The sequence below is a fragment of the Pantherophis guttatus genome, chromosome 4 (assembly GCF_059756535.1).
Source record: "Pantherophis guttatus breed Tessera chromosome 4, ASM5975653v1, whole genome shotgun sequence".
Classification (NCBI taxonomy): domain Eukaryota; kingdom Metazoa; phylum Chordata; class Lepidosauria; order Squamata; family Colubridae; genus Pantherophis; species Pantherophis guttatus.
This window is the reverse complement of record NC_142066.1, coordinates 48,995,142-49,022,666: the sequence shown is the minus strand read 5'-3', so window position 1 is coordinate 49,022,666 and position 27,525 is coordinate 48,995,142. Positions and strand designations below refer to the sequence as shown.

The 27,525-nt window shown below is 35.1% G+C and overlaps 1 protein-coding gene across 19 annotated transcripts in view; it reads right to left on the bottom strand.

Annotated features, from left to right (window-relative positions):
* The window catches only part of ATP6V0A1 (ATPase H+ transporting V0 subunit a1), a 58,010-nt gene extending 30,485 nt beyond the window's left edge, over positions 1-27,525 (bottom strand). For 4 of the 19 annotated variants that reach the window (XM_034415685.2, XM_087892116.1, XM_034415688.2 and 1 more), the window contains exons 1-11: positions 27,115-27,362; positions 24,546-24,709; positions 22,312-22,390; positions 20,541-20,638; positions 17,106-17,234; positions 10,809-10,891; positions 8,030-8,156; positions 4,825-4,907; positions 4,547-4,640; positions 1,795-2,007; positions 964-1,114 (exon numbers count right to left, since the gene is read on the bottom strand). In XM_034415685.2, the coding sequence (XP_034271576.1) occupies positions 964-1,114; positions 1,795-2,007; positions 4,547-4,640; positions 4,825-4,907; positions 8,030-8,156; positions 10,809-10,891; positions 17,106-17,234; positions 20,541-20,638; positions 22,312-22,390; positions 24,546-24,662 (1,174 nt within the window). In that variant the 5' untranslated portion in view covers positions 24,663-24,709; positions 27,115-27,362. Of the gene's footprint in view, positions 1-963; positions 1,115-1,794; positions 2,008-4,546; positions 4,641-4,824; positions 4,908-8,029; positions 8,157-10,808; positions 10,913-17,105; positions 17,235-20,540; positions 20,639-22,311; positions 22,391-24,545; positions 24,710-26,914 lie in introns of all 19 variants that reach the window. The other 15 variants (XM_034415681.2, XM_034415684.2, XM_034415686.2 and 12 more) reach the window with 8 other exon arrangements.

The following is a 27,525-nucleotide window of genomic DNA, read 5'->3' as shown; positions in this document are numbered from 1 at the left end:
GTTTCCAGAAGCTGATAACTACCTAGTGGTTGTAATTAACATTATTTTTTAGTTCTGGAATTATGATTGAGGAAAAGTTTATTTTCTCTCTCTTCTGCCTTTTTACGTAACAATTTTCTAAGGAAACAGTCCCAAATGTTGCAATCCTTTCTCAAAGGATTTCTGCTCGTTTTATTATTTTGATTGCACTTTCCGACTTTATAGTACTTTTAATATTACTAGAACCGTAGCCCAAAGTTTTAAAGATGGTCATATCATGGATCAGAATAAAAAATGTTAAATATCCTATAAGAGAACATGTCTTATCTCATGACTGCCAAATTTGTTTAAGATCTTTATTGTATCAATTTCACTTGATACATTTTGAAAATGGAGGAAAATGTTGCTTACCAGACAATTCTATACATATATTTACTGGAATTCAAAATGGTCTCTCGAGGAGGAGCTGGCAGACAAATTAATTTAATGCCTAGTTTAATACCATATGAATTTTCCCAAGCTACACTTCAAATCTACCAGATAATTAGATGCTTTTATATGCTTATCTACTTTTGGTATAGTTCAACATTTATAAAAAACTCTAAAATGTACAAAAGGCTTATTAAAAAATGTATTATACTAGGGAAAATTACAGAATTATAGGAAGGCATGTACAGGGGGATTTGATTTTAAAAATAAATTTGCCAACTTAACATGAAAACAAAATGTCAACTTTCTTTTTTAAATAGATTTCTTCCCTGGAGCTCAAAACCTATTATATTAAACTTCCTTAGCAATTTTCCAGTAATATAAAATAAAACTGGGTCAATAAATCAATAGAATTGATATTTAGAATTGATCAACAGAAATATTGACTTTTTATTTGTTTTGGTTTCTTTCAGCAAGTTAAATTGATGCAACAGAATAAGTCAGAAAGGAGACAAATCAGACTCTTAAAACAAATTATCAGAAGCTAGCAAGTACCTGGATTTATCTCACGATAGGTTCCAATGCCATAAGCATCTACAATGTTTTGAAACCCATCAGTGAATTTGTTGGTCTTATTGTATGTAGGTGGAGTCTGGTTGGTCTGCATCCTATTCAGGATAGAGGGGACAGTGGATCCACTATGCTCCTGTTATACACAAACACACTGAAGGTCAGAAAAACTACTTTTTCAACTGAGTGTAAACCCAGACAGATTTTGCAATCTTTCACTCTTGCGCATATTCAAGCATACCTTTTTATTTAGCTATTTTAGAAAACACTTTTCAATTTTGGTGAATACAAGTTACACAGGATATTCTTTAAAAAAAAACAAATAGCAAAATAGATGTTTGGATTTCCTTCTGAATTACAATCAGAAAGATACTGGATTCTATCTCTCTTTAAATCAAATATATAAATTATGTATGAAAAAATTCCTATAAATAAAGTCAGAACTGTTACAAAACTTTTGCTTTTAAAAACCCAAAGGATTTCAAAAAAAGTGGGCTATCGCTTATCTGAATTCAAGACTATCTGTATTTCTGAGAGAACAAAAATCAAGGCAAGCCTCCTCTCGAGAAACAACTATGAAATGTGAATTAAAAGTTATATGCTTTCAAAATTGGGACACATTTCAAGGAACAGCATAGCGCTTCTCTCAAATCCAGATGGAAAGGAAATGTTTTAACTAAAAAATTCCATTGCAGTCTGTTTGCACAAACAGATTTTGCTTGCAAGACTCAGAAAACTCCATGTTTTCTTGAAAGTCAGGGCTAGCAATAATGTTGAACGTTATAGAAGAGGTTAAGAAGTATGAATTCTGCTCACCGTGCCACGCCTGAGAGCAAACTGAATGGAATCAAGGTCAGCTACAGGACACCAGACTTCAGCAATGAGGCATTTCTGGGTCACATCAATATTGCAGAGGTTCAGAGTATGGTAAATGGCTTTCATCTTGCGCACCTTTATGAACCAAACACGGACATTCTTTGCAGCAGCCTGAAGAACCCTCTGACGATGATCTTCAGTTTGGTTCAGTACCTGCAATGGGAAGGAGAGACTTTGTTATTAAAAAGGGAAATTGAGTCCATACTGTATATATCATCTGTGAGCTATGGAAATTCATATAAATTCACTCTAATTTGAGAATTTCAACAGTTTCACACCGTAGCTCAGCCTTCACACAAACTACAAATTTACTCCCTCGCCTTAGAAGCCAAAATTAATACAATGATTAAATTTAAGCCATGTACTGATGTCCAACTCTTCTACATGAAGAGTAAATAATCCTTTAATTCCAGAAACAAAACAGTTGAAAGAAGAATACAAACTACGCACTGGTGAAAGCAAAAGAGTTATCTGGGCTACACCAGTTCCTCAGTTCCAATCCTGTCCTTGTATTTCCAAATCTTAATTTTATTTATTTATTTATGATTCTTATTTCTTAATAGTCTATCTCCCTCAGAGAAGAAACAGACAAAGCACATTATTGGCTTATCTTCTTATCTCCCCTTAGACTATTTCAAAAAGAAAAAATAGTTTGCTTATATTACTAGTAAGTAAAGGTTCACACTTCTTTAATTCTGTTTGTATTTACCAGAATAAAGCAGGAAATAAAAAAATAAACTGGGTGGCAAATTGTGAAGTCTAACTAGAAAAGAATGTAATTTGAATGTATCTAACCCTAGGAGATTTCTCATGAAAAAAGCCAGATTGTCCCAAATCATTTAAAGTGTTAAATTTTATAATGTAACTTTACCTCATTGGTTTATAATGAACTTCACCCTATTTACAACATTAAAAAATAGTCTGCTATGCAAAGTTCAGGAAAAGCCTATAGTAATATAACAACTTTAGAAACTACACTAAAACTTTCTATTTTACAGATGGTTAATGGTTAATTTATAATAATAATATTTTCCACACTGCTTTGCCAAAAACTAACATCCTGGACACAAGACACATTGTTCCACAAAGGTTCTAATTTTTGAAATTTCAATATAGCATCAGATCTTGAAATATACCTAGAAGTTCTAGAAGTAAGCAAAATAATCAAAGCCAGAATAGCTAATATTCTGAATCAATAGAGCTTTGAACAGAGCTTTGATCAATAGAACATCCCACAGAAATCAGCTATAGACAAAGCAGTTTTAAAGCTTTTATCCTTGAATTTGTGAAAAGTATGTAGGAAAATTCATAATAGCCTTATCTAGTGTTTAAAGGCACCAGGCTAGAAAACAGGAGATCATGAGTTCTAATACCATCTTAGCCATGAAACCCAGCTGGGTGATCTTGGCCCAATCACTCTGTCTCAGCCAACCCACCTCATAGGGCTATTGTTGTGGGGAAAATAGGAGGAGGAGAGAGTATTAGGTATGTTTGCCGCCTTATTTGTAAAAATAATAAAGGTGGGATATAAACAAACTTATTTGTCAATTGTACTCCAATTCCACATTGTTACTTCTGAATTAAACTTCAACCTACTCTCTTCATCTATTTGAGCAGAGTCTTTCAATGCTGGTTCAGAGTGTTTTAAGATGTCAAGTAATACTGGGCCTGAAAGTTATTGTGTTCGAATTGACATAGAACAAGGGTGTCAAACTCAAGGCCTGCGGACTGGATTCAGCTTGTGGGGTGCTTAGATCTGGCCCATGGAGCTGCCCTGGAAACAGCAAAAGACTGGCCTGCAGTGCCTCTACCAGAGAAAACAGAGTTCGGGACGGCTGCATGCGGCCCTCCTGAGCTCTGTTTTTGGTTGCGACAGCCTCCTGCAGCCCTCTGCCAGCGAAAACGGAGCTCGGGAGAGCCACATGTGGCCCTCTCAGGCTCAGTTTTTGCTGGAAGAGAGCTGCAGAATTTCGAGCTGGCCATGCCTACCCTGGTCACACCCACCCCAGCCACACCCAGTCAACCCCACCCCCGAGATCAAATGCAATCCTGATGCAGTCCTTAATGAAATTGAGTTTGACACTCCTGACATAGAACATCAGACAGTGAGAAGTATGGCCCTTAATACATACCATGTGACAGGTAATAAGTTCATTACTTAGTACTTCCCCAAAAATTACTTCTGAAGTTCATCCAAAAAAAATGTAACCAGTATAGAGCCAGCACCAAATCAAAGACAAGTGCTGTAATAGGAGGCAATTTGTGGCTCTTCAAATGTAATGAGATTCTCATTACATTTGAGAATCTCAGAATCTCAAATGAGATTCTCAGTATTAGTCAATAGATATAGGATATAGGCAATTTGTGGCTCTTCAAATGTAATGAGATTCTCATTACATTTGAGAATCTCAGAATTTCAGTACTGAGATTCTCAGTATTAGTCAATAGATATAGGTTACTTGGCTGTTCACCGCCCTGAGTCCGAAAGGAGAAGGGCGGTATAGAAATTCGAATAATAAATAAATAAATAAAAATAAATAAATCAAATTCATCTAATTAATACGATCTCTGCAAATTACAGCATATGTACATAGGTAAATTTACTATACTGAATTACTACCAATTCAGAAATAAAGACAGTATAAAAACATCAAGAACTATCTCTTCCTTCCTTATCCTATCATTATTATACCATCAGAAGATCATCAATCCTTGTGTTGACTCCAGCAGCCATTTCCTTCCTTTCCTGTGGAGTTTCTGGACAAGGGTACAGAGAAGCCCGGAATCTGAAAGGCACACAGAGGTGATTCAATATAAATAATAATAATAACCTGATCATGAGATTAATATTCTGGCCTCCCTCCAACCAACCATATGTTATACATGTAAAGGGATGGGAAGGTTAGAAAATAATGTAAAATGAATCACATGAGTTGCAAATCAAAAATCTTCTTATTCTGGTTTGCTTACCCTTCACAGATCTTCTTGACTCTGTTTTTCAGCTGGTCACCTTGGAAAAAAATAATGAACACAGACTTGTGCACATAGTCACCCTAGAAGATAAAAGATAGAGAAGGTCCATTTGGAATTAAAGCTATCTAGCTGAGAATAGTTAAAGTATTAGCTTTGGATCATGAAAATCCTGGTTCACATTTACCACTTAGTCAAAACATTTACTGGCGACTTCTCAAATCCAATCTCTCTTATTATCATATCCCTACTAACTAGAAGCATATATATTTACTGACTTTCCTGAAATATTTTTCAAGATTTGAAGCAGCCTCAGGATTGGTGAGGAGAGAGGGTGAAAAAAAAAAGCCTTTCACTTTTCCTTAACTAATTCAGTATGCCTTTGAAAATGGCAAGAGCTAGGCCATACTGTACAACAAATGCATACAGCACAGAATTGCAAAACATACTTATGAAGCAATAGCTCCAGAAGCTCAAGCTAACCTACCCAGAAAGTAAGAAAAAAGAAAAAAGAAGAATTATTAATAATCAATTGGGTTTAATAATAGATATATTGGATTAGGAAACAAAAATATATAATTCAACATCAGTGATCTGCCTAGACAAAAAAATCCAATCAATCAAATTTTTTAAAACACTTTTGAACTTGCATTACCCTTTTAGGCTCAAAATATAATGAATTAGATCTTTACTGAATGTAAAACCTTCCCATACAATTGTCATGAATAGCATTTTATGAATACACCTCTAGCTCTAACTTTATGAACTTCTATGCTCTCAAGTAATTCAGGTTTAAATAAGTAGGATTTCAAACATTAAATTTTCCTTCAAATCATTCTACATTCCCTCATAAATCTTCAACCAAGATCACCAAGTAGCCATAGGATAATGGAAGATGGGGAGGGAGTATAAGATAACCATCCCTTTTATATTCTGAATAATGTATTACCAGGAGAAACTGTAACAGAAGCAAAGAAGCCACAAAGATAAGCCAAGGCTGCTGATTAAGGAGATAATCTGAAGTAAACAAATGGGAGGTAAAGAATAAATGGCAAGGAACTGATATCAACAATATACTTTTGAATCCAAACCCTTGAACTTTCCCAAGAGGCCAGCAACATTTTTTAGACAGATGGCTAAAATCGGATAGCAACTCACCCTTCCTGCATTTGTTCAAATGAAAACATTTTTCATTAGTAATTTTTTGCACAAACTTAAGAATAGAGGCACTTGTTACGACCAGTTTTGCTTTTTTTTGTAAACAGAAATATAGAAACAGAAAACTGATGACAGGAAAAAAAACCTACTGGTCCATCGAGTCTGCCCTTTGAGAGGGTTTTTTTCTTTTTATTTATTACTAGCTGGACACCCATGCTTTGCTAAGAAACTATGTGCTCGGGCTTGATAAATTGACACTTGCAGCCTGAAACTTAATGTAGAATGTGTAACTCCATAGCATCAGAGTGTGTTAATATTTATTATTTATTTATTTATTTAATTTTATTAAACTTGTATGCCGCCCTCTCTCCCAAAGGACTCAGGGCGGCTCACAATGATAAAAACACATAAAATTCAATATACAAATATAAATATAAATATATTCAGTCCAATCCGGCCAGGCCAAATAGCCATGTTTTGAGGTCCCGGTGGAAAAAGTGAAGGTCAGGGGCCATCCGGAGCTCCAGGAGGAGCTGATTCCACAGAGTAGGCGCACCCACAGAGAAGGCCCGCTCCCTGGGAGTCACCAGTCGACACTGTCTGGCCGACGGGACCCCAAGGAGGCCCTCCCTGTGAGAGCGCACCGGGCGATGGGGAGCTGTTGCTGGCCGCAAATGGTCCGCCAGGTACCCCGGGCCTAAGCCATGTAGGGCTTTATAGGTGATTACCAGGACCTTGAATCTCACCCGGAGGGCAACCGGTAGCCAATGCAGGTCTGACAGGAGGAGTGTAACATGAGAGTGTCGGGACACTCCCATCACTACCGCGCGGCTGCATTCTGCACCAGTTGAAGCCTCCGGGTGGTCTTCAAGGGCAGCCCCATGTAGAGAGCATTGCAGTAGTTGATCTGGGAGGTGACGAGCGCATGAGTGACTGGCAGTTGGAACAGAGGGGGAGAGGGAGTAGAATGTCCCAGCCCGAAGCATCCATCAGTATTCATCTGGCTAGCATCCTGTCAGCGTGTGAGAGAGTTGAGGGGTGTTTGGAAACTCAAACAGTATTTGCTGTGTGAGCAAGGAGACAGGAAGGAGGGTTGGTGTGGCTTAGCTCAACTGTTCTGTAGTAAAGCTGTTTGCTGCTGTGAAAGTAAAACTGAAAGTGAAACTCCTCTGCTAGTGTTTTGCATTTGGAACAGATTTCTTTTCAGGTGGGGAGGGGAAGTACAACTCCTTAGCATCGGAGCATGTTAATAATTATATAGGAAATACTACTGCTCTGATGGTTATTTCAAAAAATCCTTTCTTAGTGAGCACCTAGAAGCCAAGAGGAACATATGTAGCAAATTTCAAGTTTGTAGGCTTTACGGTTCTGGAGATTTTGTGATTAATGTGTGAGTGGTTTTCGCTTTTATATATATAGATTATGTATTTATTATTTTTAATTATTATTTTATTTATTTCATTTTTTAATTTTTGTCAGATGATGGACATACGTTTATCCCAAGCATGTTTAAATTCAGTTACTGATGACCAACTCATTATCTCCGTTGGAAATGGGTTCCAAGGTTCCACTTCTCCTTCTGTGAAGTAATGCTTTCTAACATTATTGTTGATCTTCCCTCCTGTCACCTTGAGATTACGTCCCCAGGTTCTTGATTTTTGCTTAATATTGAAAATACTGCCTTATAGAACCTTATTCACACCCAGCACGCCTTTTTAGGTGGCTCAAGCTGCATTCAGCCTCCTCAAGTTGCTGCAGGCGAGTGTATGCTTTGTAGGCGCAGAAAAGGCCACTAATAGGCTGGCAGCCTTTTCTGTGCCTGTGCAGCATTCACCCCACAGCCGAAGCAGGTTGAAGAGGTGGTGGTCATCTCAGGAGAGGACCCTGGCTCAGCCACTCACCATAGTCTCAGTCAAAGCACAGCCTTGAAGGGCAGAATGCAGCAGGGAGCTATTGGTTCGGCTCTCCATAACAATCCATAACAATTGGGAAAATTAATTGCCCACCCCTGGACTATAGCCTGCTGCTGCAGAAATGGCCACTATACCGTTACTGGGTCCTCTAGAGGATTTTCAATTTCAGCTTGTCGTAAGAAAACATTTCCACGACACACCCTCCATAGCATCCGCTCAAAGGTCGGGATTCGCTCACGGTTGATCACTCCAGCGACAAATCTAAACAGAGGAGAAACAGAATAAAACAAAATAAAACAGAAGTATTAACTGTATAACTGAATTATGAAAAGAACAATTAGGATACTCAATTCTAGAGACTAAATGGATCAAGATATAAAATGTGCTTGTGATCTAAAAATGAAATTAAATCATTTTTTTCTTCATTAGAGAATAATTTAACATACAATTATGTTAATAATTAATTAATTAATTAATAAAAATTAATGTGCATTGCTTTTAAAACATTACCCTCAAGTAATGTTTTAAAAGGAATGTGCATTAATTTTTTATGTTAAATTATACTCCTCAAAAATGGAATTTGTCATAATATAGCCTTTATTGTCATTGTACATCATGTATACAATGAAATTGGTCATCTCATAAATAGCATGGCAAAAAGAATAATTTTATATAAATAGAAAAAAACTATCTTTATTTTAAGGAATGGATCTGGGATGTGTTTGCTACCTAATTTTGAAAACCTAAGTTCTAAAAAATCAACTAGCCTCTGAGTGAAGTGAAACTGATATGTGTATATCTGAATAAAATCAAACCATAGTTCAATACAGGGGGGGAAATGGCCTGAAATGTAGGGAATTGTACAATTATTGCCACAATTCATAGTTTAGGTTACCCTTTCCGAACCAGATAATCCTTTAAATGTATGAATTTCAATTTTCAGAATTGTGACCAATGTTATGCTGGCTGAGAATTCTGAGATCAGGTTAGAAATAGTTAATTTCTGATTTTCCTGAATTGAATCTATATCTGTGAACTTCAATCTATCTCAGAAATTTATGAACTATACAGAAAATCTATATTTTCTATGTTGCAATCTATGATTAAAAATAGGACATAAACAATTTGTAATTTTTGTATAATGCTTACCTACCATATTTTAATTTAGATTCTTAATGGTCAACATAAACTAAGGTTTGGTTTGGAGCAATGTATGAGCTATCGAGGAATGAATGCTACTGTACAAAAAGATCAATACTTAAATACATGCATTCTTAAATTCTTGAAGTTCACTGAGAATACCTGTTATCAAAAAGTACTTGGGAGTTCACTGATAATACCAGTTATCAAAAAGTCTTGATATACATATAAGGAAATTCTTTGAGATAAATCTCTGAAAGGAGTACAATCAGAACATAAAATTTAAGGAAGATCTAGATATTAGGGAAAACATTATAAATTGCAAATGTCACACATCAGCATTTGAAATTAATACATGTTTATCTGTATAAGTGGGTCTTCTTCAATGCTTAATAGCATATTAAAAATTAAGATATGTTATAGAAAAGACAACTAGAAAACATCAAGACATTTATAGAATAAAATTACCCCTCACTGACTTTTTGCTGAAGAAAAAAAATACTTGGATTTATGGATTTGATAATTTGGAAAGGACAGATTATGGAAAGAATGATATAAATTTAGAAAGGGGGTAAAATATTAAATACATTTATAACCGCTTTTTAACCCTTTTTCCTCCCCCCCCCCCTTTCTCCCGCTCTGTTTCTTCTCCTTAATTGGTCCCTTGTTTGTCTCTTCAATTTATCAAGGTTGACTCAGCCTTCCATCCTTCCAAAGTGGGTAAAATGAGGACCCAAATTGTTGGAGGCAATATGATGACTCTGTAAAAACTGCTTAAAGAGGGATGCAAAGCACTATAAAACAGTATATAAATGTAAGTGCTAAGTGCTATTGCTATTTATTCATTATTTTTCTTTATTTCTTTTTTAAAATATATATTTTATCATTAAAAATAATAAAATTTATTCCAAAAAGAATAAAAATATTTTTAGAAAATCCTTGTTGAATAAAATTGATAAAAGGAAGAATTTATCAAAATTAATGGCAACAGCTGTGGGAAAATATGTCTCTAAGTTAAACAATGCAGTATATTACTTTAAAAAAGATTAAGGAATGCAGATTGAAGCCCATGTTCGGGCATGGAACTCAATAAGGAATTTGAGTCAGTTACATTTTCTCAAGTCAACCTATTTCTGAGGATGGTTATGGGAATAAAATGAGAGAGAGGAGTAATATATGCAGTATACATTCCTTCCATTCTCTGAGGAAAGGGTGGGATATACATCAACAAAGGTAAAGTGAAATAAAACAAGCATACTGCTGTTCTACCCAAAATAAATTAAAACTATTTATTTTCTTGGCAACTTTCCTATGTCCTAATAGGATTTCTAATTTCCTAACTTTAGAAACAAATGAATCAATTATGATTAATATAAAATTATCAATTATGGCTGTTAGTAAGCCATACCTGATTATCTTCTCCAGATTTTTTAATCAACACCTTTAGAAAATGAAGTACAATTGATACTCTAGAAATATTGTAGATTATCTGTTCAAAACTATGACAAAATTGTTTTTAGTTTATTACATTCTACTAGTCATAGATACAGAAATCAAATCCACACTATTTAAATTAATATATACTTATTATCCAGTAACTGAATTCACAAATTCAGCTGATATAGAAAAGGTTAGGTGCAGAGGACAAGACTGCCAACTTGTATTTTCCTATGCAAGAAACCAAGAATAATATTACAGTATACTGGGGCAACTCTGGTCCTTAACATCAGTACTACATTTTTTATAAAGTACCATTAATTCTGAAAAACATACCCCAATCGCAGTGGGGCCCCTCTTCCGATTTCGCTTGGTTCCAACAGCGATGAGGACTCCTCCAACAACTCAGGATCCGCCATCTGCTGATGATGCAATTCAGCCTGAATTCACAAATCAATTAATATCTAATGAAACTAGTTAGTGGCATGCAGGGGATGAGGAACCAGGAGATGGATGAGAAAAAGAGAAGAAAAGCAGAGAAGAAGAAACAGTGCAAAAGAAAAGAAAGCTTAAAGAAAATATGAGTGAGAGACAAAGCATCTTTATATAGCCAGAGAGGGGGGAAAGCAAAACACTCTTGATCACAGATTTTTCAAGCTGGACAACAATTAGCATAGATTGCAAGTTAAGCTCCAAAGGAATATGGTAGAACAAGAGCAATTCTCTATTTTTGTTGATCTGGAAAGGGGTATCTTATTTTTTATTTAAACGACAACTTACAACTTAATCATGAGCATCTACTCTGTACTAGGGAAAACTGCAGGAGAGGTTACAACAAAGAATACTATGGGTAATCTAGAATCTGAAAATAAGACTAAAGGAATCACAGTAATTGCTAAAAAATGAGAAGTTGCCTGGTCAAGGATATGATGCAACATATACAAGGCAGTGTATATTCCATTTTTAAAAAGTGATTTCTGCCTAAATTATAATTAATCAATCTATGCTTGTTCATTTTACATAAATATTTATATTTGTGTTAATCCCTAGAAGAGTAAAGAATGGGCACTGATGCAAACTACTGACAATTCTTGTAGATTTTTCCATAATTTTAGCAGCTATTTCCCCTACATTTTTCTTACTTAAGTGATTAACAACTAAAAACATCTATATAAGGAATGTAAGATTTTTTTAACAAGATTCCTTATATGACAAGCATCAAAACACATCCAAACAAAAATCTGCAGTTCAAACCACACACTGCATAAAATACTGACCCTCTCTTCCCTTTAGATTTCAGCATAGTTAAGCTCACTTTTTTTCGAAACATATATCATATTCATCCAAAGGGTAGGCAGAAAAAATGATTAATGCAGTGGGGGGAACTATCCAGTCTCCCCGTCTTTTCAATTTACGGCTGACAACTCCACTGAAATCAATTTTGGAGATTTCCCCACTGACTCCGTAATCATGTGCACATGATACACTTGTATATCTGTGGAAATATTCACAAGAGTTGTGCAGTGTTTTAGATTCAGAAGTTCATGTGGCTATGTAACAAACACATTTTAAATCAAATAAATCTTTTCTTAGGCTCATGCTACTGCAGCATCATTTAAAAAAAGCACAACTCTTGTTTCCAAAAGATGCTAACATAATATGTTAATTGTGCTACCCATATAACTTCTCCTTTGAAACTGAAGGGCAGGGTCAGAATAAAAGCCATAGTCTTATATTAATGGACTATATAACTAATCAAACTTAAATGCTTGTAAAATAAAATAAGTCTATTTACAAGGTTAACTGTTGCTCTATAAAAAAAAATTCTCTCATGAGAAAAAATAAAACAGAATTGATGCTTTTTCCTTCCACCATATGGAATTGAAGGAGTAAGCAAAAAAAGATGAACAAGGCAGGAACCAGCAATTTCCCCTTTAGCAAGATGTTAGAACATAAATCAAAAGCTTTTCCAAGGCTACCAAAACAACTCTAGAGCACATGCCTATAGAATGACTGATTTCTGCTAACTGTAATGGACACATTTTCAGGGTGTATATGGCTTCATTCCTATCTGCAATAAAAAGTTTTGCTGATGCGCAGTAAACCAATTTCTGAATTGGGGATTAAGTGCCTAGAGAGCCAAGATTTATAGCCATGCTAATGTGAGGCCTGACAGCAAGAATTAAAAAGAGAAAGAAACACAATGGCAATGAGAGTAAGGGAAAGAAATAACTGAACAAGGCAGGAAAGAAAAAAGCCCTACTCAGATATAGAAAAACGGTTAAATTCATCAAGCAAACTGCCTCTTCCAAGCAGTAACTAATCTTCAAAATCCTTTCTCACCAATTCATAGGTTTAAAAAAATATATTTGCTTTTCAAAATGGAATTCAAAATTCTCATGGAATAAAATACTTTAATTACTACTATATAGCAACAGCTATTATAGAACTACTGTAATTCTGTCCAATATTACTGACTGTGATTATATGTAATATACACAATCCTCATTAAATAACCAGGTTATTTTTGCAAAAACAACACATGTATATATAGTGCCTTTGTAAAGAACAATTTGCTTTTTTTTACACTACAAATAAGCATATAAAAATATTTTAGTTTAGCATGCACAACATTCCTTGCTTAGCGTGACTTCCATTTTTTTATATAGTGCATTCCATCTCTCTACAAATAGGATGGAATTCACAGATAACCTTTGTTTCTATAAATTGTTAATTAGGAGTCCTGGGAACTTAACTTGCAGAAGCATTAGTGATATAGCTCTAGAAGAATGACAATGCCACACCTCTAGGGACAACATTACATGGAATAACCAATTTTTTTTTTCACAAACCATACAGTTAAAAACACAGTTAAAGAAAAGCAAAAGCAGATGAAGCTTTGGAAGGAAAAGTTCTCACCTTCCAATGCATGCAAAGCATTCCTGCAAAATAGATGGCTTTTCATACTTATTTGAAGTTGAAGACACGTACATCTCAGAACAAGCAGCAGGCCATAAAAAAAAGAGCATGGCCTAGCAAAAAAGCCCATGGAGTTACCAATCTCAGCACAAAAGTATCTACTGAAGAAAATCTCTCACTGAAAAATCTATACAGTTTTAACATAATTGGGGGAAATACAATATATGTTGATTCCCAAGCCAAATACATTCCTTTTGCTTTCAAATTCTTTTCTCTACAATTATATTCTTCAAAATATTAACATTCTTTAAACAAGAAGCTCTTTCCCTGCAATGGACTTTGCATTAGTTTCAAGCATCAAAGGATAGCCACTTCTCAAAAAAATGTCTTTTTTACATTCCATGGGGCAAAACATTTTAAAATTCCTGCACAAGTGTACACAAAGATATATACAACTCTGGATAGACAGCAATGCATCATGTGAATAAGTGTTAATCTTTGTGCTAATATTTGTAGTAACACTATCATTATCTGTCATTCCACACAAATGTTTTTTGTTAAGGTCCAATTTTCCTCCTAACATTCCAATATCCGTGTCCATTATCATGCTGAATTTCAGCTGCGGAAATATACCAAGAAATACAACCAACTGAAAAGGCCAGCCTTCCCTCCTGTAAAATACCTACTCCAGCACACATACAAACGTACATGCTCAAATGAAAAATCTTGAATTGAATTTGAAATAAAAATTATTATAGTCATTATTGTGTTTCAAGAAGCCTTTCCAAAGAAAAGTTAACAAATAGCAGGGAGGCTCAATTCTGACATTTTAAAATCAGAACCGAAATGCTACTTTAATACTACCCACCTTTAATGGAATAGTTTATTTTTAAAGGCGGGAAGGTAGTATTCCCAAGTGCCCTTCCGTAAGAATTATGTATCTCCTCTGCTAAAGCAAGAAACATTTTTTTTTGTTTCATAAATTTTCAAAACAGTGGAAAGTAAACCCAATTTATGATCATTATTCATAAGCAACTATATAGGAGAAGCAAGTCAAGATCCTTCTGGCAGAACACATAAAGCAGGAGACATATTTTCACAGTTTCCAGCACCCGCAGCAAGGATCACCGAGAGAAGGAAGAAATGACAGATGCAAATGAGAACTAAAGATGGGACATAATGAAAAAAAAAAAAAAAAGAAATCAGAGGAAAGAAATGGGAACTGCATGCCATTAACCATTACTTTTCCAGTCTTGTTTCAGTCTATTCTGAACACTTATGGTTTATACATTCCGAGATATTATTCCAGTTCTCACTGTGCTCTTTACAAGATAAAGATATGAAGAATGAGAAAATGACTAGCAGTTAATAGAATCAAAATCATTGTGTTCTTTTTTGACATGCAACAAATGGCTACACCGGCAGAGCAAACATTTTCATTCAGTGAGGTACAAATTCTCCTATAGCTCCACCTCAGCTAAATCAAAGTCTGCAAGCCTTGCGAGCCATTTCTTGCCATTAAACAACAAATATTTTAAAAATATCTCCCAAAAGATTTATAAAGTCTTCAAAATGTTGAATGCAGCAATCAGTGTGGTTAAAAAAAGGAAGATGGAACAACTAGACCATGCCACCTTAAAAACACACCCTAAATTTGGAGTGCTGCTAGCTGGTTATGTAAAGCTTTTCAAAGAATGATCATGAAATAACTCATAACTATAAAGGCTACAACTCAATGTAAAGTTATATATAACACAATATATGGAATCCACAGTGATCAGTCTGTTTAAAATAGTTCCAGATATAGACATTTTTTTTCCCTTTAGTGATACTATTGACCACCACATGCTATTTAAAGTACGAAGCTAAAAAGCCCAATTCGTACAAATAACAGTATAAATACATCAATGTGTCAGGACTGTACCACTTTAAAATGTATTGGGATTTAAATTAGGGTAGTTCTTGCATTAAAAAAGATATCACATATATAAAAAATCGGCGATGTGCTTTAGAAGAAATTGTCTTCATGTAAGAATGTCCAGCACAGGCTGTTTCACATCATTGATATGTTATGAATTTTATGTTGATAAAATTCAAGCCAGTATTCTGAGCAAACTGCAAGGATCTAAATTACATAGTTAATTTTCATTTGCCCTTGGGGGGAAAATCATTTTACCAGTCACGCCCAAGAGAAAAAACCTCAGAGAATATTCAGCATGGTACTGGACAATCTACTGAAAAGGAAATAGAACTGTCATTATATGCAAGACTAATATAAAAATAATCACATGATTTAAAGTTAATATTCACAGCTGATGTTGTCCAATATAACCTGGATTCAAATGTTCTTTAAATTAGCTCTTAAGCAACTCAAAAAGATCAAATACATGCATGTTGACAAGACAAAGAAAAATTGGACAAGCACATGTTCCACCAAGGTTGGATGCTTTTCCAAGCACCACCTTTTCAAAAGACATTACATAACTGATATAACTAAACTTTTGTTTTAAAAACAGTAGTTGACCTTTCTTGTCATGGTGGCAGTCATAAAAATTAAATATTTACTTGCATGTGTACACAGAAGTCAATAACTCCAAAACCACAATCTGCAAGCTGATATTCAACATCTGAAGTTAGGCACCCAGAACCATTATTGTATAGATTCACCACATCATTATTCACAAAGCAAATGAAAGCAGCCATATTGCAAATACTTTTTTTAAAAAGATATATAAATCATTCTGTTTACACAACAAATTTCTTCTTGTTTGGAGCACTGCATTAGATTTCATATCTTTAGCATATTCAAGTAATTACTGAAAATGCACCCAAAAAAAACGTTTTTATATGTTTGTAAACTGAAACATTACAACTGAACAACCTAAATCTAAATGCATACCTGAAACAAGGTATAGCCCAGTAACAGGATTTCTGAATAGGAAAGTTTTGACTTAAATTATTTTTTGCAATGAAGATATTTGTAGATACAGATTTCTTAAATTCCTCCCTTTTATTTTTTCCTGAAGCCAAACAAGACTGCAAAAATCTCAATCAATTCCTTAATCTAGATTTGGAAGAAAAATGCTCCAGATAAGTAAGTTTAGGACCTCAGGCCATTAAAATTGTGGCTTATAGCAATGACAGGTAATGTGTTGTTCTTCACAATTCTTGGATTATAATTTTACTGACCTCAGGCCAGTAAAATTATGGCTCACAGCAATGATAAGTAATGTGTTGTTCTTCACAATTCTTGGATTATAATTTTACTGTTAACTGCTTGAGACAGTAAAATCAATAGTCAAGGAGCATAAGAAATGTGGGAGAAAAGCATAGAAGGCGATTGTCTTTCCCTGGTTTAGACATATAAGAATATTCAATCACTTCTGCTTTAATATTGTGCTCTAAAAATATAGCACTTTATGTCTGTACTTCTGTAAGCTCTCTTTTCTACCTAACTGTAAAACATGCTTAGAGATATTCTAAATCCTTGTGTGCCTGAAAGATGTCCTAGAAACTAGGAGTACAAACAGATTTTTCTATGACCAATTCCCAAATTTTCATGAATGATGAAAAACAGTTTGCAAGAACTCCTCAGAAGCAAATAGAGCGGCCAACCCAAATTGCAACTTAAGTAGGCATTTGTAAGAAGGAAAACAGTGGGTTATGATGGGCTGGCCCAGATGATAAGAATTGAAAACATTCCGATATTCTGACCTCATCAAAAAATTGTTGAGTTTTTCGGAGTATGAATTTCAACTCTGTTAGCTCTAGGAAATTTCTTTTCAGGGCTTCCTGGTTGGTGTTGATCTCTTTGAGCTCATTCTCTATTTTCTCAAAGTTTGCCTAGAAAGTGATAGTGGAGGAAACAAGAAAAAGTAAAGCAATTATCAATATACTTCAGACATGTTTATTTTTTCAGTGTGCAATTAATGTAAACTTCAATGAAGAATCATGATGCAGTGTTGGACAGACACTAGCCTCAATATAAATGCTGCAGCATAGGCCTCAATATAAAATTCAATAACTGTACATTTTATATTATTTATATACAAATTATGAGATCCTGACACCAAAATGTTTGAGAATCCCTTGATTTAGGCTATATATGTATGTATGTATACACACACACATATACATACATACATACATACATACATACATACATACATAGTATTGTATCATTATTAACTATGATTTCATCTGGCAATATCAATAAGAATAAAATTATTAGTTTTGCATCCAAAAGTGAATACACATAGTCCTCAGCTAACAATAGTAATTGGGATTGGAAATTCCATCACTAAGCAATGCAATCAAAAAGTGCAACAATAAATGATCACACTACTTAATGAAGGCAATCCCAGCACTTCCCATTGCCATTGTTAAGCGACGACTGTGGATTATTAAACGAGTAGCAGATGGCTTACAGGAAGCAGGCCAGCAGGAAGGTAACATGTGGTGCATGGAGAAACCAGGTATGGCTATTGCCAAGTTGGGGAAGATGTATGATGCCCTGTAAGATGCAGCATAAGTGCAACCAGCTCCTGCCACATATGGGGAAATGTGCAAGTGGCCCTCAAGGCGCAGCAGGACCTTGGTGACTTTTGCTAGGCAGGCAAGATGTGAGTGACTTACCAGACCTATTTGCAACCTTCCCTGCTGACTTTGCCATTGACTTTGCTTGTGGGAAGCTGACACAGAAGATTGCAAATCACAATCATAAGACCAAAAGACACTTCAATCACTGTAAATGGAAGCCAAATGCCAAGTACCCAGATTGCAACCATTTGAGTATGGACTGCTGTGACAGCTGGAACTTTGAGAACCACTCGTTTTTTTCAGCACTGTCGTAAGTTTGACAATTGCTGAACAAATGATTGGTAACTGAATGTGTATAACTACATCAAAATTGCATCAAAATATGTTACAACTGTTTCTCTTTCTATCGTGGCTTTTTACTTAATATTAAGGGCTCCTATGTATTGTTACTTATTATTTGTGCATATGGAAAAAAGAAAAAGATAGACAAAGCAAATTTGTCAACAATGACTGAAAACAGAAAAAAGGAAAGAAAAAAAGAAAAAAGATGGGGGAAAAACTTAGTTTTTGTGCTTCTTAATTTTTGTGCTTTTAATTTATAAATGTTTATAAACATTTAGGTCCCTTAGAAATCAAACTATAATTTTTTATACTTGCTATGCTGTGATATAAAGGGACGCGGTGGCTCAGTGGCTAAGACGCTGAGTTTGTCAATCAAAAGGTCAGCAGTTCAACGGTTCGAATCCCTAGTGCCGCATAACAGGGTGAGCTCCCGTTACTTGTTCCAGCTTCTGCCAACCTAGCAGTTTGAAAGCACGTAAAAAATGCATGTAGAGAAATAGGGATCATCTTTGGTGGGAAGGTAACAGCGTTCCGGGCACCTTTGGCATTTAGTCATGCCAGCCACATGACCACGGAGACATCTTCGGACAGTGCTGGCTCTTCAGCTTAGAAATGGAGATGAGCACCATCCCCTAGAGTCAGGAACGACTAGCACATATGTGCGAGGGGAACCGTTACTGTTATGCTGTGATATATACATGGGAATCAATCTTGCTTAAATTTTGTTGAAGTTCTGTTGAAAATGTATACTGTTAATTAATACATATTCTCCACGTTATAGTTCTGAATCAGATACAGGTAGTCCTCCAGTTACATCAATACATTTAAAGGCCATTTGTTACAACATCACTGAATGAATGATAATTAGAAACATTCCTTGAAGCTCCAGCTATTGTGGTGCTACCACAATTATGTAATCAAAATGTGGATGCTTGGCAGCTGTACTAATTTATGACACTAGTAGTGTCCCACAGTTTATGTAATCTTATCCTGTGTGAATTGTTTCTGCTTCATTCCCCCACCCCCCTATCTCTTCACCTACCTCTAACCTTTTGTCCACCCTATACTTTGCTAGCTACCCTGTCTAATGACTTCAGCTAGCGACCATACAGTCCTTGTTTAACATCCACAACCAGGACTGCAGGAACTACCATAGCTAATCAGCAGCATATCACATGATGATGTGCTTAATTACCACTTTGCTCAGCAATAGAAATTCTGGTCCCAGTTAGGGTTGTAATTCAAAGACTTGTATTATCCAAATTGTATCTTTCATCCGCTATTTTTCTTAATCAACCCAGAATTTTAACATTTGAAATACTTCTCCCTGCCTCCTCCAAATGCTAATATTCACACAAACACATAATTCAATATCAAAGCACCAGTATTTCATAAGAGGCTTAATGGTAACTATTTACCTATCTCTTTTGGCAAAAAAAATCCTGCATCTCACAAAAGTGAACTAGAATGATCTCTCAATTCTAAGCTGCTCCTTGGCCTATTTGCTTTTTCTATTTGCCTTTGCTACACACTCACATTCTGATAGAAAGGAGTAACAGAAATATGAAATACTATCAGGGAAACAAAAAAGAGGCTTTGATGGTTTATGAGCAATCAGCGCTGAATCACTATATTGTAACAAAAAATTGAAGGAGGTAACAAGGCAGAAAATAAGATACAGGGAATGGAAAAAGAGCTGATATGGGTATGTCACAAAAAGTAGGAAATAAGGGTACATTCGGGTCCTAGAATTAATCTGGGTCAATATGCACATGCATTTCCCTATGATGTGATATAAATTTTTATACCCAAGTGCCAATTTTCACTGGAACATATCATGAAATCTTTTTATTTTCCTCATTTTTCGTATATTAGCATAGTATACAACTTGTTTCTATGCTATAACAATCTGTTTAGTTTTATTATCAAAGCCTTGCTATTTATGATGTTGTAGCCTTTATTGAAAATATATTTGTGGCTTTATGTATTTGGTAATGAAAAGCAGAATACTTATAGCTAAGTGTATAGTATCCAAATTTACCATAGCTATTCACTAAAATCAATACTCAAGGAATTTGCTCTTGAGAGAAAGCAGTTCAAAACTAAGGAAAAATATTGTATTTTACATTTTTTTCTAAGCTATTCACTTAGAAGAAGCTTATATTAATACCAGGGGGAAGCATGGTATTGATAATTCCTTTTTATATCCCACTGCAGAAAAATTAGTTTTGCATTGTCACCATACAACACTTTACATAATGTATTTACCTCCAAGTCAATCATGTCTCGAGGAAATGGTACTTCTGGATTCTCTCCAGTGTCTGTGAGGGGAATGTTGGCCTTCTTAATTTCTTTTTCCACAAATCCTGAAAAAGAGTCAGAGTGGCATTATGATTGAAGATATGCAGTTTGTATCAGAAAACAAATGAATCAATGATTCCCAAATCCAAATCCATAATTTCAATTTATTCCTCCATTCTCCAGATATCTCATTCCATTAAAAAAAAAGATATACAAAGGGGCAAATATTAAAATTCAAAACTGTATACTCTTTACTTATATTTGTACAATGTCACCTTGAGTTCCTGAACAAAAGTTAGAAAATAAATAATTAAATTCACTATTTTAACTAGCATGTTATCGTAGTACAGGATGCACTTCTTTTTCCAGGCAAGGACCATATTCATACTTTGCAAGTATGTAGAGATCACAATCCCAAAAGCTGGGGGACTAAAGAAAAGCCTGTTTTTATATTTGTTTAAACTGAGTTATAATTAAATATAGCTACTGAATACTTTCTAGTCATATAGTTACTGAACATTCTTGTCACATTAAAAATACAATTTATAAGAATTTCCAATAGCCTTTGGTAGCTGCATAACAGACCTTCAAGGCATTTACTCAGCTCTGTGTTATTCAAATCTGGATTATGGAAAAATTATGCTTTAATATATATTTGTAATCAAATTTGGTAAAAGAGTTATCTACCTTTTCTTTTGTTCCTCATCTTATTAGCCCTAAATCAAAGGGTTAGTTTGAGGTTAATTCTGTCAACACATAGAGCAAGCACAAAGAGACTCCTATACTCCTAGGCCTTTTTCCACAGCCTCTACAGAAGATATCACAGAGATATAGAAATATAAAGTAGGGAGAGGAACATACACAATTTCTCCATTCTATTTTTTGTTTTTTTTTAAATTAAATGCAGTAAAACAGGAAGCAGCTGGCAATATTTATAAAGATGTTCAAGATACCAGGCAAATGGTTGCTAATCAATGTAACAGAGTGGGTCTCAATATGTTGTATCAACTTGATCCAAAAAATGAATAAGCACAAAAAATAGTCTATTGTGAAAGGGGTATTTTATTTAAGATACACCATAGGCTACGATAAAATAAGATTTGTCTATTTTTGGCTTAGTGTGTTAGGCTAACTCTGCCATTTTTTAAAATAAAAAATAGCTTATAAATTAACATTATCTATGAACCCAGTTAATTTTAATTCACAGGTAATCCTCATTTAATGTCAGTAATTGGAATCAAATTTAATGTAAGTAATGTGATCATAAAATATAACTGAACCATTTAGTAATATAAATTCTGGCACTTCTGGTTGCCATAGTTAAGTAAATCACAAGTGTTAAGCGAGGATGTCACATGATTACCATTTGTGACCTCCTGTCATATTATCCATTGACACTGCTTATAGGAAGCCAGAAAAGAAGGTCACAAATGGCCATCACATGACATGATACTGCGATGACATAATTGTAAGCAAGACACCACAATCACATGACCGTGTGTATGCTTGCCAATTTAAGTATGAGTTAAGCATGAGTTAAGTTAACTTAAGCATCATAAGTGCCATTAATTCAGTACCACTGTAAGTTTGAATGGTTGTTAAGTGAGATCCACCTGTATTCAAAAATCAGAACTGGCACTAAGTGTGAATCTAGCGTATATACAAATATACATGTAGAACCTAATTTACTCTTATAAACCTATACAAAGAGTATAAGTAAAAGAAAACAATGACATACTGAGCTTCCTGTCCATCTCTTCACATCTTCGGACTTCGTTAACAAATTTACGTTGGAACACATTCACATCAGGGTTTAGCTGTCAATAAATGCATGTAATTATAATGGCATATACTAGTATATGCAGAAACATGAATAGACTGTCACTCTCTGCCTCTAACTTCACTTCAGAAACTAGTTCAACAATCTGACCCTTGAACTTTCAGAGGACAAAATGGCGGACTGAAGACAGGGCCATAAAAAGCAGAACCAATGATTGCAGCAAAGAAGCCGGTGATAGAGTGGCTCTTCACACCTTTCTAGACAAAGAGAGGACAGCAGATTGCTTACAAGTGCTCATACGGTTTCACCTCAGGAAGCTACAAGAGAGCGGATTCTGGCAGGTTTTGAGCATTGAGAGACAAGAAAATAGTCATCTTGCTCAAACGGTTTAACTTTTAAAAGCAGTTGGCACTTTTAAAAGAACACCAATTTGCAATACTTCCTTTTCTAATCTTATCTGGAAATTGCTTATTAACTACTTTTCTGCTACTAGAATTTTCAGGAAGAACAAATCTGAAAATATGTGATGAGTCTTCTTTCAATCCTTAATGAAAGAAATTTTTAATTATGAGCATAAGAACTTTTTTTTTAATTGAAAACACCAAAAAGTTAATTAAGACTTTGATTTTAAAAGTTGTAAATAGATTTGTTTATTTATGTAAAACATTTATACAGTTGCCCATCTTATATCAAATTCTGGGCAGCTCTCAATTAACAATTAAAACAATGTATGCATGTATGCATGTATATATGTATGTAGCCAAAAACATTAAAAACCTGGCACCAAAATTGAGCATCTACATGTACTACTTTGTTAATTCCTCTCATCCACCTCACCCTATCCCAGTGCTTGAAGGAAAAGTCAAGTCTAAAATACTTTTCAGAAGGCTAGTAGGATGGAAGAATGCCAAACCTGAAGGGGAAATGTGTTCCACAGAGCAGAGGCTGCTTTTTGAAAATACATGCTACCTAGATCCTATAAAATGGCTACATTTAAGGGAAGGATTTAGGAGCATGTCTACCATGGCTGAGCCATTCTGTCTTGCTAGGTTGAGTCAAAGGATTAGGGGTCCAGATAAATTTGAAATAAGGTTTTGGAATTAATTACAAAGACTCCTTCCTGTGGAAAAATGCTTTCCTTTGAATTATTTTTTAAAAATAAGACAGAACTTTAAACATTGGACACTAGACAGACAAAAAAGAACTAAATACTAAAGGAAAACAAACTCAATTTACTAATACAGAATGAAGTAAAATATTTTAACATTGAACACATTAATGGATATTTTTGAACAATGGACTCAGAAGTCAGTTTTAAGAGCATCTGCCTCTATAGACTGCATTTAAAAGATGCAGGAAAAGAAACAAGTATTACCTGATAAGACTGAGCCTTATTTCAAAAAGAGTTTCAAAATGACAGATTACAAGAAAGATATAAAAAAAGACATTCCGCTGACATATTGTACAAAAGAAATCGGTATCTTAATAATTAAAAGAAATAGACAAAACAATGACCTGGATAAGTTTGCTGTTTTGGATTTACAAAAGAGGCTTGTTAAAACTTTAAAGAATGTGTGAGATGGGACAAAATAAATAAATAAAATCAATTTCTAGGACATAATTTGAAGAAATTAAAGATCAAGATTGTTAAAAGTAAAAGGAATATAGATTTAGTACATTTGATCAAGATTAAAAGAGATATGTTGTTATCTCTGGTAATTTTTAATGGACTTTTGCTAACATCAGGACTGAAATGGCAAAGTTTTATGGATTTGTATGGATGGGATACAGAAAGATCATTTGTTGTATTTTATGAGGAGGTGATAAATTATTAAAATTGTTTATACCTGTTGTGATGAAGAAGGGGATCACTTCTTTATATTTTTTTTCTTTGTTATATTTTTATTTTTATTTCTTTTCTGTTATTTCTGTTCTTTGTCTTTTTTCTTTTTTTCAGCTTTTATTCTATTTTTTTTGTTTGTATTAGTTTTTGCTACTGTACAATCTTTAGTAAGATTAACTTTAAAAAGTGAACCTTATCAAGTATAGCTGTTATCAATCATAGGTCTGAATCCTCACGTACTTAATTGAAAGATATCCCATTAATGCTCTTGAAAGAAACAAAAATTCTGAGCACAAAATCATGTTTTTGGAGCATAATAACTATATTAATGAACAAAGCAAATACGTACATCTCGAAACTGGACCTTCCCAAGTTCTCCCAATTCACTGACACAGCAGTACGCTGCTTCAGACTGAAGGAAAAGTTGCGCAAGGGTCATTTCCTCACTTCGAAAGAGCTCACCCATGGTGAAAAAAAGAAGCCAATCAAACTAGGATGAGAATCTTCATATACCTTAAGGGGGGAAAAACATTAAGATAAGTTAAATCCTTTCTGGGGTCTATACATCTGAATTAACTTCAGATTTGAAATTTTACAAATTACTCTTGAAGAAGGGTAAAAACTGTTTAACTTATGTTATGACTTTAATAATGACAAATTATCATGATATTCTTAGGAAATAAAAATGCTGAGTAGGCTTTATGTTAATTAGGGGAACAAAGAATTGGAAGGCCAGAGGGATAGTAGTGAGCAACTTCTATATCACTAGTTTACTATCTATTAAATGACTGTTTTGTTCGTGGCTATGTCCATTAAGAGTCTCATTTTCTGGCATGCTCAGTTTACCCTCAATATCAAGTCTAACCAACAATTTCCAAAAGACTGCCATATCCGATCTTAATGTGCTATTCCGCATTTGGAATGTGTAAATATCCATATATCTATAATTATTTCAATTCTTAGAAACTGCAATATAACATTACCATTACTAGTGACTTCTATGTACTGTTAATGCATCTTATATGCCATTCAAATAATCCCAATTTAGGTAGTTCATCTGTAGTTAATTGTTTCTGAGATTAATCATTCAGCCTTGACACTATAACCCTATAACATTAAACAGTATCTTCTGTCTTAGAAACACTATTGGCGATTTATAGTTGACAGCTATTTCAGTGAAGGAGCTTTTTTTCGCCCCTATCATACTGCAGCAGATTCACCTGTAGCCTAAGGATTCCAAATTCAATTTTCAGTAAAGAACACACCATATCCAGAGATCATAGACTAGTGATCTATGGAAGCAAAGAATACTTGGTATTGTGGCATTTCCAATAAAGGTCATAAAATGCAGAGGCACTAATTATATGCTTATAGACATGAAAATGCTAAGCAAACAGAAATAAGTCTAAGCAAATCTATGAAATATTTGAATTCCCATCAACCAAAATGCATTGTTCTCTATCTATAAAGCATCACTTATTAATTTCTAACACAAAACACTTTGTAGAATGCCTTACTATGCTTCCTATTAGTGAATTAAGCATGTCAATAAACAGAATTATATTATCCACCTGAGAATCTGTAGAACCTGAAGTTTTCAAAAGATTTGTACTTCCTCTTTTTAGACGATAGGATGCACAATAAGTTTTAATGTATGTGTGATAGTGTATTTTGCATTAAAAATGATACATGCAAGCTACCACTCAAAGTTAACTGGACACCACAAGGAACAAAACTACATTTCCAACCTCCTGCTCATTATATTGCAGGCTGGCAAACACAGAATAAGAAGCCTTGTAAAAAAACACAACGAAAGCCATTATCCAATCTAAAAGAGATTTAAAAAGCAAATTATTATCATCATGATTGAAAAATGTTTAGTTAATATAACATATTAACAAAACCAGAAAGATCTAGCAATTAGATTAAAAATCAGGGTAATAAATAATCAACAATCCTAAAGCTAGAGATTTAGGTTATAAAATTCCACATTATCACTAGATGGTAGAAAAAGAAACAGATTCTTTGCTGCTGTCTAATGGCCATCCAGATTTGTGCAGCCTAGATCTGATAACACGTCTGCAATGAATCAATGATATTTTTATTCATATATTATCCTCTGCTGCATAACCAAACCTTTTCCAAATCCCACATATAATTAACATTTCTGTCTTTAGTAATGGGAGGGGGGGGGAGAAAGAATGACACAATGATTTTTGAGAAACAGTCATTCCTTCCTATCAAATTAGTATTATTTTCAATTTATTTATATTTCAGATCCTGCCCCATCAAATCATCAAATGAATGTCAGAAAGCTGCTAGTACCTCTTGCCTACCCACCCACCCACTCCTGGCATATATTCTTCACAATTATGGTAAAGAAGAGGAAGGAAAAGCTATCCAATATTCCTCCTTCACCAACTGCCTCCCATGATCATCCAATCCCCAAATACTCCTTGATCGTAAGAAATAAAGCCCCATATACAATAATAAGAGCAAATATAAAATAATCTTTCCCTCAAAATGCCTGCCCTCTCGAAAATGCTGACGAAGAGTCCCCTCCTTTCAATGATGACCCAGGTATGATCGCAAGGAAAAATCTGCTCCCCCCACCACCACCATCACCACAATGTCCAGCTTCCCCAACCTCACACCGATAAAATCCTCTCTTTTCCTCCCCTTTTTAACCAAACAACACGGATTAAGAGGGCAAGAGACCTAAGCATTCAGTTGGAAGAACGCCAGCATCAAAAGCCCCTTCACACAACCATTGCATCCCGCGGACAGAGACCAGATCGCTCCCCTCACAATCGCCCACTGCTCCCCTCCCCCCAGAACTAAGGGCATCCTGTCATTCCCCCTCAGTCCCCCCCCCACTGAAAAAGAACCTCCTCCCAAAGGACCCCCCCCCCACCTACCTCCCCGAGGGTGACCCACAGCCTCAGTCCAGCGCTGCCGCCTGAGCTTCCGTCAAATGACGTCACCACGTCACGACGTAACTCCCTCCTTTACCGGACGGGTTGGTTCGGCCTTGGATCTGTTCTCTCGCTGGTGGGCGGGGCGTCGTTGGGTTGCTTGTGTGGGGAGATACTGACGGCCTGGTTCTTTAGTGGTTCCGTCTGCACGGAGAGACACGTTATTCGTCGGGAGTCTTTTCCTTACGAGTGGGATGGACAGAGGATTTAATCCGGAAAACGGGGTTCATCCCAAAATCGCCCTTTGTCGGCAGGATCATGGGCAACGAAGGGGACGACTCTGATCGGGCTTTTTCAATGTAATGCACTGCCGATCTCTTAGGCTCCAACTCTCGCAATTCTAGTTCAAAGTAT